Source organism: Nymphalis io, chromosome 2, assembly GCF_905147045.1.
Source record: "Nymphalis io chromosome 2, ilAglIoxx1.1, whole genome shotgun sequence".
Taxonomy (NCBI): Eukaryota; Metazoa; Arthropoda; class Insecta; order Lepidoptera; family Nymphalidae; genus Nymphalis; species Nymphalis io.
Genome location: NC_065889.1, coordinates 14,591,513 through 14,609,081, shown reverse-complemented (window position 1 = coordinate 14,609,081; position 17,569 = coordinate 14,591,513). Strand labels below are relative to the sequence as shown.

The following is a 17,569-nucleotide window of genomic DNA, read 5'->3' as shown; positions in this document are numbered from 1 at the left end:
TGAAGAATTTAAAAAGCCTGTTTGCCTGTCCGTGTGGCTGTGGCATGCTCTGCCACTGCCAGTCAGTATCTGTGAGCACGCGACGTTTGACGCGTGATTGTCTGCGCGGGAAAAGTGCATACGATTACGGTGTATACGAAGTAATTTTATGTGATCGTAATTTCTATCTGATGTTGCAGTAAGTAATTTTAAATATGATATCTTTTAAAACTATTTGTAATTAATGCTATTAGGAAGTGGTAGTTTCGTTTAGCGCTTCAGATTGGAAATAATGTATTTGTTATTTTAAGAAAGTATACTTTCGTACATTTATTAAAAGTTTATTACTTTTCTATTTACGCGAGCGATTAAAATTAAATGACACGTGAAGAAAACTTTAATTAATGAGGCGTATTACTCAATAAAAGATTATATAGATGATAAAAAAGTGTGGATAGTATTCGTTTATTTTTATACTATATATGAATAATAATTCAATTTTATTTAACTTTTTATGTAATTTGACTGCTTTTTATCAGTTCTTCTCGGTAGAATATTATTATATTATATTACAAATTGTCTTAAATTATATTTAATCTTGTAAAATGAATTGATTCAAAAGTGTTCGCAAGAGCCTACTTGAATAAAGTATATTTTGATATGATAGTAATGTTATCCAGATATTTATTTCTAAAAGTACTAAATCGTTTCGTTTAGTAAATTTTTGAATATTAATAAATAATAACTACAAAACACCGTTTTGTCACAATTTCATACTTACAGATTTTTTCAATCTACTTAAATAAAATTATTTCTTACTACAATAATATAATTTGACACTATGAAATTGCTATCATGTCAAAGTATGCCCCTTTATGTATAGAACCGACTACATGTTAAAGTAAATCCTGCTATCTAATTCCTGTTAGTAAGCGGATATAGAAATCGTGTTCTTGTTTAATATCGCGTCGCGCGCTGCGACCACTTTCTCCACTCTTACGCAAACGCATAATGACGAGCCGTGACCCTCGCGACCCCGACATGTGCTTACAGCCTCACACAAATATCCTTCTTAGATCTTGATGGACTTTGATTGGTGCATATTCTTGTTTGGTCGAGATCTTGAATAATCTATGATATTCACTATGGATTCGCGAAAAAATGGCGTGTTCAGTGTCCGCAAAATTGTAATCGGAATTTCGAAAGTTTAATTAATATGATAATAACTAGTTAAGTGGAATAATGTTGTAATTTAAATAAAGGTAAATTAATCAAGAACTGTTTATAATATACAGCAGAACAATTAGAAAATCGCATGCAATTTGTAAATGTACGGTTTGTTTACCTTTATTCCTACTCCAATTGGAATTGATAATGAGTTTTCTGAAGGCCCGCATAGACTTTATACAAAACAATGTGTGTCATTTTAAAAGTAACAAAACATGCTTAATATGTACTTACATAAAAATATTTTACAAAAAATAAATAAAATAAAGTTGGACTGCAAATATTTGCCAGCACACATTCAAAACAAAAACTTGTTTGTCTTTTAATGACTAAACTTTTGCTTTAATTAACTACAGACGAAAAAATAAAAACTTAACTTGTATATTAGGTACAGGTTAAAATCGACTTTGTAGATTCGCTCACTGACTTCGCAAGTGGGGCTAATGATATAAATTGTAAATAAAAATGAATAGTTTAACATAAATTACTGGTATGGCTGGTACTAGGGCTTTGTGCAAGCTCATCTGGGTAGGTATCACCCACTCATCAGATATTCTACCGTAAAACAGCAGTACTTGATATTGTTGTGTTCCGGTTTGAAGGGTGAGTGAGCCAGTGTAATTACAGGCACAAGGGACATAAAATCTTAGTTCCCAAGGTTGGCGCATTGGATATGTAAGCGATGGTTGACATTTCTTACAATACCAATGTCTAATAGCGTTGGTTACCACTTACCATCAAGAGGCCCACATGCTTGTCCGCCTTCCTATTCTAAACAAAATCATATAAGTGCCTACCTAATACTACTGATTCTGTTGCACACTATCCACAATATGGCAGGACTAATAAATGTATTTCATCATTCGTATATAGTGTTAACTGGATTTCGTAGTCGCCTATAAAGATTAAATCCCCGGCTCGGGACTAGGGCCTTTCAAATATTATTAGGTTTTTCTGTCACGAAATTCTCGGCTCCGAGTTTGGAAGTAGGCAGCGCTTACACCGCCGTGTTTCGGAAAGATGGAAAAACCGTCAGTCCAGCACTTGAACGGTCTCTTCGGATTGCCGTCATATCAGATTATTTGTGTGAGGTAATTGAGAGAGTACATGGCGCGTTACGCACGCACCTGCGCAGTGTGCACTATAATAGTTATCTTCTGAGCTAGTCTCTTTAACCAACCCGCATTAGAGCAGCGTAGTGAAATATGCCCCAAAAACTTTCTCCTTCAAAAGATAACTTTTATTAAGGCTGTCGTAAGCGAAATCAGTTAGATGGACAACACCACCATCATCATGAGTAAAAATGTAAATGGGCTCTAGAAGCCGGTCAAATCCTGTGCACGTAACAATATGACGTATTTGTTATTGTCGCTTGGTTAAAATTTTACACAGCAGTAAAATCCGTATTATGTCAGACGCGACGTGCCTGGAATGATTCACTCATTATGAAACAAGTGACGGTTGAACGACTATAGAAGTGGTCCAAGTACGTTCGGGTTATGTCACTAATTGTCAAGGAACTACCGAATCTAGTTAGTACACGCTTTTGAAGCTAATATAATTATAATATGCACGCACGCATAAGATTGCAATATAACTTCGTCACGATATATAAAAATTAAATAAATATTTGATACACATCGCATTCTAGGTGCACAAAAAAGGTTTTGTTTAAAGTTAAAAATAAGAATGATAATATATATTGATTAATATTGACGAATCAAGATATTTCTGTTTATGAAACCAGTCGCCGAAATAATTGGTTGCTAACCATTGCTAACTTTCACAGAAAGAACTATACATGCATATAAATAATTATAAACAAAAACCTACTTAGTTTCTTTCTATTTCTTATAATTTGTTTCGAAAATATTATTCGCACAAAACTATTACAGTTATGCCAAAGTTTAGTGTCTTTCAGATTTTTGTAAAAGTACATAAAGCGAAATATGATGTACAGTGATGTGAATGCCCGCATATATTTTGACCTACAACGGATAACGGCTAATTATAATGTGCTTTATTCTCATGAACACGGTAGCTCATTTTGACTTAATCAAACAATGACTGAATTGACAAGCCTCTGTTGATTCAATTTCAGATGGCGCGTGTATTTGTTGCTATAGCATTGCTGACAGCCAGCGTGAATACTGAGAACTCCACGCTATCACACGATGAAGGATCAGACACATGTGGTGCGGGGGGCTTCGGACCATGGAGTCAGGCGCTGGAGGACTGGGTCACCTCTGCGCACTCTGATAGACACGGTATGTGTTTATGTTTCTATTTTTAACAATATCGTGTTATAAAGCTAAATGGGTAAATAATTAACAGGATAACTAGCATCACTATGTATAAATAACGTTTTTAGGTCGAATTATGGCGCTTCCATCGTCTAAAGGATATTACGTGACAGAGCGCATCGACGCACCTTACTTGTCACCTCCACCGCCTCTCCACTCATCCCACTCACAAACGCCCTCGAGCTACGGTTACGGTTCCCCAAACCAAGGTCAATATTCCTCGAATCAGGGCTACATGTCCCCGCCCCAGGGCCACATCCCCCTGAACCACGGTTACATGTCCAACCAGGGGCCGATGCCCCACAGCCAAGGTCCCAAGGCCCCCAACAAGGGGCAGACCGGCGCCGGCAAGATCGTCAACCGGCCACCCGCGCCGCACAAGGACAAGCTCAAACCTGGATATGTAAGTTTTCATTTCAATCTATCTATAAATAGTACCTATCTAGTGAAAGACGGAATTACAATGTATTACGGACACTCGATCGGCATCGCAATAGATGAGTAAGTAGGGAGGGAGGCGTTATCCCTCCGAGTATCGATAGCGAGAGTACTAAGCGAAGTGTCGCGCGCAGCAGGTGGACCGCGTGGACGAGCCGCCGCGCAAGCACGTGTCGGAGACCGACCTGTTCCTGCTGAGCGCCATCGAGAAGCTCGTGTACCGCGCCGACCTCATGGAGAAGAGGTTGCGCGCCGTGGAGGACGGCCTGCAGCACCTGCTGGCTCGGCCGCCGCCCGGCCCCGACCACGGTCAGTACGATACCGCCCTACGTCACCGTCCCTTAGGGCACTCACTGCTTTGCGTTAAAGTAATTCTTAAATCGACTACTGTTTAATTTTTATGTCGCTACTTGCTCTTAATTTTAATGAAATCGTTCGATTAAAACATGCAGCTACGACGATCGTCGGTAGATGGGACCAACTACTAGTGCGATAGTATTGAAAAGTGCGAGACTTTTTGGGCGGGTATCATTCATTTTTTGAGCGATTCTTCATGATCGTCGTGACAATCGCTCACAAACGTATCGCGTGTACGAGTGCGGCTGCCCGCAGGCCCGTGCCCGGCGCCGTTCGCGCGCGTGGGCGCGGCGTGCTACGCGCGCGCCGGCGCGCCGCGCGACTGGAAGCGCGCCGCGCAGGCCTGCCGCGCGCAGCGCGCCGCGCTCGTCGAGCTGCTCTCCCGCGCCCAGCGCCGCGCGCTGCTGGCGCACCTGCGCGCCGACCGCGAGCTCGAAGGTACGCGACCCGCCCGCGTGGCGCCGACTGAGTACTCGTGGGTAATGTTTCCGCTTCGATGTAATCGTGCTCCCGCCCCAGACGCGGACTACTGGACGGGCGGCCTCAACCCGGGCCTGCTGTGGATCTGGGCGCACTCGGCGCGGCCGCTGACGCTCGACGACGACAACGCCGTCGGCAACCAGACCGGCGTGTCGGTGCCGGGCGCGGGGCGCTGCCTGTCGCTGGTGTGGGACGCGGCGCGGCGCTCGCACGTGTACCGCGGCCGCGACTGCGCCGACGAGCTGCGCTACGTGTGCGAGCTGCTGCCGGACGCGCCCGCCGCGCCCGCCGCGCCCGCCGCGCCCGCCGCGCCCGCCGCGCCCGCCGCGCCCGCCGCGCCCGCCGCGCCCGCCGCGCCCAGCACGCGCGACGCGGGGCCCGCGCCGCCCGCTCCGCCGAGCGCACCCGCCCCGCCGCCCACTCCCCCGCCCCCGCCGACTGCGACTTCTGCGGTGCCCACGTAGCCGTTTGCGACTGATGCACATAGCTATGTGCAAGAATTATACAGTGTATAAAAATGTCTATAATATACCTACATGCCCTATTTGGATCGGACAGGAATTTTTTTACACATTGTATGAGGAATATCTAGCTTTAAAATAATGAAGTTTGTTACTTGTGTGTTGCGACACACCTGTATTGGATCGCCTTGCGCGTCGGAGCGAAAGCTTTACCATTATAAGTGTTCTAGTCCCGATCGTAATGAAACACGATGCGATTTTTATTTTATGTTACTTTTTAAATTCGATACCTTTTAAATAATTATGAAATATTTCAATATATCAAATAATCAATAATTTATTTATTTATCACAAATTAATAACAAATTTTATAAAAACCTTCCTAATCATTCGAACGAGATTGAATTAAACGCAAAACAAACAATAAAAATACCTAATAATTATAATATTTTATGAAATGACAAGCAAGTCCAAAATATAACCATAACATAAAAACGCTAATTCACAAAAACACTATTGAATTTAAAACAATCTAATCTAGTATATATTTCTCACATTTAAAATATTACAAATCTTATAGCGATAGCTTTCACTTGCTACGCTACTTACACTCCTGACTGTACTGGCAGTCATCGTTGTTGCACTCCACTACCACTTACCATCAGGTGGAATGAATTCATTTGCCTACAAGGAATATATATAAAAAAAAAGAAAACAGGAAATAACCTGATCAATGTCACCTACCATATGTCGTCGTCCATTTAAATTTATTATTACAACAGATTGGATATCGATTACAAAATAAAAATAAAAAACATATCATAAATCTTTTTATTCTAAAATATTTACAATGTTGGTTTAAATCACAACAAAATAACTTATTTAAAACAAATATTTATAAACAGTCGGACCGAAATACTACGCACTATTCTCTACTTAAAGATAAAAAGAAATCGACCCGAAATGAGCGCCCTGTATAACTTCCGTAATATTTACAATATAAATACGAAATGTCTTTAAGTAGAGAACGAAACTATTTTAAACGTAACTTGCGTTTACGTTTCGACCGACGCGCCGTGGTGTCGTTCGGCCTACACTACAGCGCACGTGACACGTGTCGACACGTGCTTTGGAAGAACGAGTGCCGCGTGCAGTTCATATCGACAGAACTTTTACAAAATTCAAGAAAACCTTCAAAACGAGCTTCAACGTATTTTTTCATCGAAAACGATTATGAAAAAAAATATATAAATCGGTCGTTTTGAATGTTCTCATAGTCTTATTTTGTACAATAATTTATCAAAATGCACGATTACAGCTAAAAACGCCAAAACTGTTCATAGTTTAAATAATATAAATAAATTATTTCACGCAGTAATGAGAACTTTAACGATTCGATAATATATTAAAGGCGCGGCTACTGTATCTGCTATATTAACGACAGAAGTTTCAGATAATTCATTGTACGTGTGAGTTTGTATAAAATAAACGGAATTGACTAGTTAGCAAAAAAAAAAAACCAAATGAAAAGTTAGCAAAATTTGAAACAAAAAGTCGAAATAAACATCACGGATCGTGTCCACGCTTTCGGCAGCACATAAAAGGAATACGGGACGATTACGTGAGTGTTGCCCGGTGTGTGGATTGAATTTCAATATGCAACAATTAACAAACAATTTTAAGCACTGACAACATTTTGTATTATTTTAGTAACACACCTTTAATATAAGAAATATTATGTCCTAATGGCGTAATGAGATAAATGTATGCTGTAGTATTGTCAACGTTTCTATTACATACATATATAGGACTTTATGTAACATAATTCGAATGACAAGTTATTCAATTCATATCATTCGAATTTTTGTTAAGTCATATATTTTATTTAAAAGTAATAAATAATATATGACATATTTTGTTTCTCTGAATAACTTAAGACTAGCATTAAGCGATTGTAACTGGCAACATTCGTGAGAAAAATAAATTATTTCTAGCATATTATCATATATTTCATTATAATATATCTGTCCTCTTTTCATTTAAATTATGCATGTTTTTAATTAACAACAAAACATTTTTAGCTTATTAAGTAATTAAAAAAAAAAGTGCTGAAGAGTAAGTACGCGAAGCATTCATTTGTACTGTGAAAAATATCGTTCCGATTAAAGTGTTAGGAGCGGAGAAAGCCATTTCATTTCGAAATAGGTCACGCGCGCAACGAGAACCTAAATATTAGGCTTGAAGCGACGCGAGGCCTGCGACTAGCGGAGGGTCGTCAGTTGAAGTGGAACTTGAACTGGAAGGGCGAGCCGTGCTGGAAGTGCGCGAAGGGCGACGGCGCGCCGCGCTCGGGGTCCAGCGGGTCGCCGCCCGCGTCGAACTGCGCGCGCTTGTCCGCGTCCGTCAGCACCTGCGCATACGAGCGATACTATACTGCCGAGTCGGAGGCATAAGTGGAGTGTTTACAAATTTAATATCGCTTCTATAAGTCGATATATAATATTTATTTGATTATTTCTTTGGTTACAAATAATTAAATTATTGTTAATTTTTTATTTTAAGAAATAAAGGTTGCCGTAAATGATTTGAATATAACATATGAATTTATTGTGACCAGCATTGCCGAGTAGCTAAACAATGGAAAGGTGAGTTAAAGGTAGCTAATATGTTGTGAATAAATTAATAAAAAATAATTTAACAACCTTCTTGTTTGAACCCGGGTAGCAAGTGCATTGACATCGGGCAGTGATTACACAATTATAGTGATGATATTCGGCAAGGATTTCTGCTTGCATCTGAATTCGTTTTAGTAAATAAACTTAGCAGTCAAAGTTTTAAGTAGGTCTCTGGCCTAACGCACCCTCCTACCGAGTAGGTGAGTGAGTAGATACAGCGATGGTACCTCTTTTGCTGCGGCGATGTCGATGAACTTTTTCTCTGCCAGCTTCTTCTCATCTCCCTGGAAGTTGTCCGGATGCCACTTCTGAGCAGCCTTGCGATACGCTTTGACTATCTCTTGCTTCGTCGCCGTCCTGATTTAAAAAAAAAATTATTATATATGGAGGAAATTCAATTTTTTTTTTTGCTTACTATTGTAATGGTTAAGCTAAGCTTTTATGAGTATAAATTTATTGTAGAACAAATATTTCAGAATAGTTATTTTTTTAATAATTTAGATAATAACTTTTACCTCTTAACACCTAGAATCTTATAATAATCTCTCTGTTCTGACTGCTTCTGTAGTTTCTGAGCTCTGCTAATCCCATCCTTGGCTCGCTGCAAACCTTCCTCTAACTCCAAAGCCTCTTTATATGAATGAATGGCTGCAAGATTAATAAAAAATCATAAATGATACATTTTCATGTAAACTATACTATAAATATCCATGCACAGGTTTGTCAAAGATATCGCCCACTCCCCTAATCTATCACCAAACAGCATTACTCTGTATTGCTGTGTTGTTAATATCATCAAAAAGTTAAAATTTATCACAGCACATCACAGAGAGTGGTGTAAATAGTAATCGCTTCCACGGAGCGAGTGTTGATGTACTCGGTGGCCGTACCGTCGTCGAACATGTCGAGGCCGAGCAGCGCGTCCCCGCGGTCGCACAGCACGCGCGCGTCGCGCTGCAGCTCCAGCGCGCTCGCGCACGCCGACAGCGCCTCCGAGTGCGCCTCCTCCTGCAACACGCGCGCCGTGAGCCGCTGGCCGACCGAGTGTGGGTGTGGGGGTGTGCGCTTGTGCGCGTGGCGGGCACCGACCTTGGCGTAGCAGCTGCAGAGCCAACGCCGGGCCTCGAACACGACCAGCGTGACTTGGTCCTCTACGCGCAGGACCTTGTTGGCGCTTTCGACGCAGCCGAGGAAGTCGCGCGACTGACTCTTCTCCTCGCAGTCGAGTAGCAGCTTGTCAACTTTCTTTATCTTCTTGTAGAACGGGAAGCACGACTTATGTTCGGGATCCAGTTTAAGGCACTCCCTGATTTCCTATTGAGAAAATTGTCATAAGCTCGAGAATCGATCTAGCATCACTTCCGTGGATTGTCCGGGATCGTATAGTTAACCTTGAGAGCGTCGCTGACGTGCCCGAGCTGGTAGAGCAGCGAGGCGAGACGGAAGTAGCCGTCCGTCGAGTCCTGCTGCAGACGGTTCACCGAGCGGATGTCGGAAACCGCCGAGAAGAGATCGTTCTGAAAATATAAAAGTTTATAAAAGCAATGTAAACGGGACACGGGACTAGCGCCCGAACCGGCGGCGGGGCTCACCAGCGCGATGTAGCACTCGGCGCGGAGCTGGCGCAGCTGCGCGGCCCAGGGCGACGCGTCCAGCAGGCGCGTGGCCAGCTCGGCGGCGGCGCGGTGGTCGCGGCCGCGGTAGTACGCCTCCGCCAGGCGCAGCTCGTCCGCCAGCTCGTCCACGCGCTGCAGCGCCGCCGCCGCCTCCTCATTGTACGGCTCGCTGTACGCCTGGAGACATAGAGGGCCTTTTTTTTTTTTTTTTATGGAAAATTGCATTGTAAGAAATGTCAACCATCGCTTACATATCCAATGCGCCACCAACCTTGGGAACTAAGATTTTATGTCCCTTGTGCCTGTAATTACACTGGCTCACTCACCCTTCAAACCGGAACACAACAATATCAAGTATTGCTGTTTTGCGGTAGAATATCTGATGAGTGGGTGGTACCTACCCAGACGAGCTTGCACAAAGCCCTACCACCAGTAGAATATCTGCACTATTCAATTTAAGATCAAGATAGCTACTCTAAATCTTAAATGACATATTTGAACAGACAGACAGAAAATAATTTTAAATTACAATGGTGTATCGTTGTGTTAAGCATTTTGTACCTACCTATATAATAAACTCCAGTCTGATATTTATAGCAATTGAATTGAAAATTGAACAATGGACAAAACTGACTACTTGATAAATTTGAGATCAGTTTTTATAGTTTTTATAATTTTGATACTCTCTTATCAAAACTTAATTAAAAACTTAAGCTTAATAATTATGTAAATATATAAAACAATGGAAATGTTGTCTTATATCACTGATAATATATTCCTACAATTATTGCATTAAAATAAAAAAAGAATAGCTCCTTATCAAGATAACTCATGGCCTTATCAACTCTACAAAACAATAACATTCATCCAATTACTATTTGTGTTAATAACATAAATTATTTCATCACACTTAATGCTTAATTGTCTTGTATTACAAGCTGGTTATAACGTTTTGACCTATGTGCTGTATGTCATGCATTTTGCTATGGATAAGATTCTCTATTATACATATTATTCGGGTTGTCATGAAAAACTGTCTCTCTTGAATAACCAAGCTAGCAAATGGACATGTTTTTCTTATTATCCACAAACATCATGTTTAAAGTTGTAACTTTTTATTGATTAATCTTAATAATGAATACACATTATCAATCATACTATTATAATATCTAATTATAATTTTATACATATAATTATCTTTACAATGTTTCAAGGGATACATTTCTTTGAAGCAGTTTCATTGATCAAACGATATTAGAAAAGTAAATATAAGAAATTTTATTTAAGATGTGGCACAGGCATACAAAGTAACTTGGAATATGTTTTTTTACTCACAACTTGTAAATAGTCTTCTTTGGCCTCTCTGTACTGTGCTAGCTTGAGGTAGACATTGGCTCTATGAAGTCTCGCAGCTGTGAAGTCAGCTTTAATTTCCAAGACCTACAAAAACATGATTACCACTAATTATGTTTAAAGTATTTTTTTTACTTTTTTTGATAAAAACATCATACTTATGATGCATAAGTCCTCAGTATATATGTATATATTTAACAAATAGGTTTTTAAATATTATTAGTAGCAATAAAAAACTTACTTTTGTAAAGTCCTGCAAGGCAAATTTTGCTTTACCAAGTGCATAATATACAGTGCCTCGTTTAAAATATGTGAGGTAGTTATGTGGATCGCCCTCTGCAAAAGAATATTACAATATTTATTAATTAAGCAATTTATAAAATGTGTAAACATTAAAAAAAATATTGATATAATATGGTGTAATTAAAATTGATACATTAAAAGTACTTGGTAATCAGTAACTCATAATAACTCGTAGATTGTAAGCCGTTTGCCAATAATCATGACAGTGATTTAGAATATCTTAGTTCTCTAAGGATATAAATAAAATTTTGATTATTAGAATCGATGCGGTTTATTGTGTTGAAAAGTATTAATATATAAATATTGTTATAATTAGAAAATGACGTTACTAATATGAATGTAAAACATTTTAAATAAGGTTTTATAACTAACCAACAGCGGCGTGATAATGTGTGAGTGCGTCAGACAGCTGACCACGAGCGAGGAAATCGCGGCCCAGCTCCAAGTGCTTGTTCACTTCAGCTTGTGACGTGCACTCTGAAACTATCATAGAACCACTCAACAACAACTCTTCACTCATAAACAAAATAAATATAGGAAATACCGAACGTTAAAAAACACAACCTGCCACTTACAATCTAATAAAACTTCTAAAACTAACAACACTAGGCATGGCGTGAGTTTGTTCCAATTAATATTTGATAAATAGTCCATCATTACAATTATTTTTATAATAGCAGAACTAAATATTAATTAAAGCACTAAAGATTTCGATATAAACTAATTATTTGACAGAGCCACAATCCATCTCTCCTTCGTCTCTTTTCGTGGTCTGTTCTGATTGGACCAAATCAGATAATTTTGAAAGACATCACAGATATAACAACACGCTTCTTATTAAAGTATCACCTAACAGCTTAATTTTTATATCAAATGTATAGAATTATATGAATAGTGGTATTTTGAATTAGTGATAATTTGATTTATTACAATAATTTTATATATATTATTTTAAATATATATTTTAAATCAGTAAGAAAACGTTTCTGTACGAAAGCAAGTATTGCCATTTAACGCTGTTCAACTAAAGCAAAGTAGTGATTTAAAACACATTAATAAAAACATTTATTAGAAATTAAAATATTAAATTTTTAGAGAGAAGATTGAATTATTTTTTTCTTTGAAACGGTGTATATTCATTATTTGTGAGTGTAAAAACAAGGGGTTTTTTTTAGATTTTATTTTTTTGAGTAAATAGGGAAGTATTGGTAATTTGGTAAGTTACTGCTTTGATGGCAACACAGTCTTTCTTTCATTTCGACTAATAAAATAGTGTCCGGTTAGTGTTTTAAAATTGTGTTTTTTTACATAAAATGGAATAATTCCTTTAAAATAAACCTTAATTAATGTGCTTAACATATTAAATATTAATTTCGATTACCTTTAAGTGACGGATCGGTGAAATTCGTAAAGATACATTTAGATTATGTCTTGCTCTTTCTGAGATGTCAACATAACCTGTAAATAAATTGTTTCTAATTTAAATCGGTGATTTTAAGGAATGGCTGACGCGCCGTCTACTGCGCCTAAGGCAAAGGCGCCTAAAACTAAGGCCCCTAAAGAGAAGGTTGCTAAGGCCGCCCCTGCTGCACCTGCAGAACCCCCAAAGGCTGTGCGTAAAGTATCTTCAAAGGCCCGTCACGGCAGACTGTACGCCAAAGCTGTCTTTACAGGATACAGACGTGGTCTCCGTAATCAGCATGAAAACACTGCTCTGTTGAAGGTTGGTCATAACATACATTTTGTTTAAGGTTATGTTTGTTGTACATCAACTTCATATTTGATTTGAATACTATTATGTAGTAGAAGAATGTCGCTGTGAAGTTGTGTTAAAGTGATAACAAGAGAATGTTTGAAACTTTTAAAAATTAAATGATGCTTATGACATTTGAAACCTGAATAATTTTTGTGGATGAATAATTGACTGATATCTGCATGGCATTATATTATCTAAGCAGACATTACTAAAAGTCACTAAAATAATAAATACACTTTACAGATTGAAGGTGCTCGTGGTCGTGAAGATGCCATTTTCTATGCTGGCAAGAAGTGCGTATATGTATACAGAGCCAAGAAAAGGACCCCCATTCCCGGAGGTCCCCGTGGTACGAAGACCAAGCTTCGTGCGATCTGGGGCAAGGTGACCCGCCCACATGGCAATTCTGGCAGTGTGCGAGCTAGGTTCAAGTCTAACCTTCCCGCTCAAGCTATGGGACACAGGATACGTGTGGTAAGTAGATACTTTAAATCTTTTGTCTGTTAATTTTTAAATATACAATTTTAAAACAAAAATAGCTTAGCCTAATAGCTCTGCACTATATAAAAGTTTATTATAGTATTGAACCTCTGAGTAAGCTTTATTATTATTTTTATTTTAATTACAAAGAACTGATTGTCCAAATTTCATTTAAATTTTTGGACATTAATAAATGATTTTTTAAAATTCCCAAGTTTAAAAATATGATTTAAAATGATGTCTAGACATTTGAAACCTGAATTTTATGTGGATAGTATTAAATACTGATTTAAATACTATGTATTTTTAATTGACCTTACTAATGCAACTTGTTTGTAAACAATTATTTATTGTTTCAGATGTTGTATCCATCGAGGATTTAAGAACTCCTATGTAATATAAGCCAATAAAACAAAATCCAAAAACTGTTGTATTTTTATTTTAAAGACTGATTTTCCCTTTCTGATATTTAACAGCTTATAAATGTAACCATATTTTGTTATTTGTCTGCCAATGTCTTCAGTATAGAATATACATATGTATAGGTTTTGCAATATTTTTTTATTTAAACTAACTTAACTTTGTATGCCAGATTATATTTATGTGTTTTTATTGTTTTTTATTGTATACATTATAAATACTTGATGATCATAAATACAAATATATGACTACTATATTTAATAGGCTTTGATAGTTATAATTCTTTTTTTTTAAATTAATGTGCAGTTAACCTGCCAATGAGCCTATTCTAACAACTTTGACATATCATTGGTTATCAAGTTATTGAAATATCTATATTCACTAAGGATTCGTGAAAAAAGTGGTTTAATGTCTGCGAAGTTGTAATCAGAACTTTGGAAGTTATAGTTATGGTTATAACTAATTAAGTAAAACATTGTTAAGTTATAAATAAAGGCAAATTAATCAAGAACTGTTTGCAGTGCATAATAAAGAGAATAGCAGCAAATCGCATGGAATATGTAAATCAAAGGTTTTTTACTCTTTCGTTTGGAATAGGGTATAGTAAAGCGAATTCTCACTTCAGTATATAACCAAGTTATGTCGATCTTAAGGTACATTATGCAGTTTTTTCTTAAATTTTTCCGAGTTCACGATTAATAGGTGGTAATAAAAGTTGCACTGTGCGCACCTCGAACGCAATGCGGTGTGGTAGTGCTTATAAAATATGAAACCTTAATTTGCTCTTTAATTAAAATATATTTTCTTAAAGTTTTTTTTAATTCATATATTCTTAATTGTTCCTTGTACCTGATAGAATTTAGCTACCTGAAGTATTCCATTTTCATTGAGACTACTGTGTATGCTAAATTATTAAAAAAAAAAGATCAAGTAGTGGATCTATTAATGAAAAATTCCCGACTCGTTTACCCGATACGACTCGTTTTTACGTTAATCCGAATTAAAAGTTCTCCCGGCGGCAAATATAAACATGCAGAAGCGCCTAAAAAATAATATAGCAATATATTATTCCTATGATTTTAATTTTTATCTCGGTAAGGCGTGGGATAATTTATTATTCTTTGAAACACTTCAACTTTTTTATTAAAAAGTAGAAAGCTATTTTTTTTCAAAATGATGTCAGTTTGGAGTTTTATGAATAATAACGACGCCATTGGCAGCTCCAAAACGTAATTATTTATTTTTTTTAATTTAGAGCGCTCATTTACAAAACAGAGATACATCTACTTTTTATTGAATTTTGTACATCATTTGGGAGAAATGAATTATTCTACCTACTTTGCATTACATATATAGTTATATATAGTTTTGGAGTATTTATCCGTATTACAAACTTATAACATAGGATTATAGATATATGACTAAGTTATTCAATAATAATGTTAACTATCAATTATATGGTCTCGACAGCATCTTATAATTTCATGGCTTACATATATACTTAGATAATAATAAATAATATCTTATTATCTTCTAAAGATTTCTAATAGAGGCGAAGTTCAGACTACTTACGCGGTAAATAATGCTTCATTACTGTGATTGGTCTTGAAACTGGAGTATTGCTGTTTTTTTTAAACTAAGATTGTTTACACTAATAGCCTGTAAATATGCCGCTGCTGGGCTAAGGCCTCCTCTCCTTTTTGAGGAGAAGGTTTGGAGCTTATTCCACCACGCTGCTCCAATGCGGTTTGGTGGAATACACATGTGGCAGAATTTCAGTGAAATTAGACAAATGAAGGTTTCCTCACGATGTTTTCCTTCACCGTCAAGCACAAGATGAATTATAAATATAAATTAAGCACATGAAAATTTAGTGGTGCGGGATTTAAGCCCACGATCATCGGTTAAGAATCACGCGTTCTAACCACTGGGCCATCTCGGTTTGAAAGATTGTTTATGAAGTAATTTTATAGTAGAACGTCTACTTCACATAACATAATTTGAGACACGAACATTTTTCTATTTGTCAACAAACATATATACTATGATTGGATAATTTAGTTAAGTTATGATTTTAATTTAACACTATGTTTAGTCCTTGTTTATTTTGACGTGTTGTAAGAAAATAATTCGTTAGTATTTTCACATGCGGAATTAATTAAAATGGACAGATGATGAACAAATTTATTTTCAATACCAAAATTAAGCAGCTTATAAATTTCTGAATATATACAAAAGCAATGCACTAATTGAGAGTAATTTAATTTTTTATATAACCATGGTTCGTTCTAAGAGGCTCGGCACAAGATATATAAATAATATGTATAAATAAAAAGATCACCTTAATTTTCTCTAACAATGACACGTCACTGACTCAAGAAGCTATGGCTAACGTGTTGTGCATATGAGGAAAATTGTTATAAATTGTTTAATAGAGGGATCTTCCTATCTGCACCACATTCACGTTTACTGTAACGTGCTCTCAGGGTCACCATATCTTGTATTCTAATTGAGTCTACTTCAATTTTTGTCTTGTGTATTTTGTCTAAGTCACGTCTCGTTAATATTCACGAGTCGATATATAAGTGCTAATAGACTAATCCTCAATAGTATTTGTTCTCAATCGAAATAAAAATTAAACAAAATCCATCGCTCTATGTATATAAGAGATTTACATTAGAGCATATTTTATTGTTAACAATGTGTGATATTGCAAAGTTTATATACATATTTTTAATTTTCATTAGTTTTTTAATGATATGCTCTGGGTACCGATCTAAACAAATTAAGATCGCGTGAAATGTTTGTAAGAATGTTGGTAGCATTTTCCCGTTTACTCGTAATTCGCCATTTTCTTGGCATAAAAATATCGATTCCTCTTATCACTAGTGCAATATAAATGTGAACAACGAAAAGCCGTTTTTCCAGGGGGTGACCTATCAATCATATAAAATTGACAATATTTTAGTTGACAATATACTTATGTAATCTGAAAAGATATTTGTCATCATATAATATAAGTAACTAGTTACCCGATCCGGCTTCGCTTGGCTAGAATAAGGTTCTTCAAAAACATATTAAAGGACAAACATAAAGAAAATCTTGTATTATGGTTCATAATTAATGTTTCATCTCAATCGATTTAGGAATGCACTGAGGACAATCATACTAACTATTTTGATTTATCAATAATAATAATAATATCCTGGGACAGACAACTGATATATTACATATACTACTTTTCTTTTGAAAATACATATTTATATAGATAATTACACTCAAACTCAGGACAAACAGACATGTTCATGCACACAAATGTCTGTCCTGGGTAGGAATCGAACACACAGCCTTCGGCGTGAAAGGTAAGTATGTACCAACCAAGCCAACCGGCTCGTCAAATATATTATGATACTAAGTATAGCTATTGTAATAATCGCTTTTACATATTCGCATATATTGAAGCTAACGATAAGCATATAGCAATCGTAATATTATAGCATTTCCATATCCTGACCGAATAGATAAAAAAATTGAAACAAAATATTCCTCTCTACCATATTAATATGATTGCATAATCATTAATGTAATACAGGTCTGTTTTGATTTTATATAATTTCCGTACTTGTGGATGTCGTCACGTTTATAGACAATGCCGGGAGACTCCCCGCCCACACTCAGCAGGGAGTCACCGTGGCACCGATACCTACTTTCTGCGTATCGA

The 17,569-nt window shown here is 37.1% G+C and overlaps 3 protein-coding genes across 3 annotated transcripts; 2 read left to right on the top strand and 1 right to left on the bottom strand.

The window, feature by feature from the left end:
• The first annotated feature begins 78 nt into the window (after window positions 1–78).
• LOC126775108 (uncharacterized) lies at window positions 79–5,248 on the top strand. Its single transcript, XM_050496879.1, has 7 exons — window positions 79–178; window positions 3,308–3,473; window positions 3,578–3,912; window positions 4,082–4,256; window positions 4,560–4,742; window positions 4,824–5,076; window positions 5,146–5,248. Exons 2-7 carry the CDS (start codon window positions 3,308–3,310, stop codon window positions 5,246–5,248), a joined length of 1,215 nt encoding a protein of 404 aa, XP_050352836.1. The 5' UTR covers window positions 79–178.
• Window positions 5,249–6,062: 814 nt separating this feature from the next.
• Window positions 6,063–11,951, bottom strand: LOC126776702 (dnaJ homolog subfamily C member 3). Its single transcript, XM_050499333.1, has 11 exons — window positions 11,768–11,951; window positions 11,565–11,675; window positions 11,131–11,225; window positions 10,872–10,976; window positions 9,513–9,713; window positions 9,312–9,437; window positions 9,010–9,234; window positions 8,811–8,928; window positions 8,436–8,568; window positions 8,148–8,277; window positions 6,063–7,655 (listed from the first exon to the last, which is right to left on the bottom strand). The coding sequence occupies exons 1-11, from the start codon at window positions 11,847–11,849 to the stop codon at window positions 7,521–7,523; spliced, it is 1,461 nt and encodes a 486-aa protein (XP_050355290.1). The 5' UTR covers window positions 11,850–11,951; the 3' UTR covers window positions 6,063–7,520.
• Window positions 11,952–12,415: 464 nt separating this feature from the next.
• Window positions 12,416–13,854, top strand: LOC126776884 (60S ribosomal protein L35a). The gene is made up of 4 exons (XM_050499746.1): window positions 12,416–12,471; window positions 12,692–12,915; window positions 13,192–13,422; window positions 13,788–13,854. Exons 2-4 carry the CDS (start codon window positions 12,694–12,696, stop codon window positions 13,809–13,811), a joined length of 477 nt encoding a protein of 158 aa, XP_050355703.1. The 5' UTR covers window positions 12,416–12,471; window positions 12,692–12,693; the 3' UTR covers window positions 13,812–13,854.
• The last annotated feature ends 3,715 nt before the right edge of the window (window positions 13,855–17,569 follow it).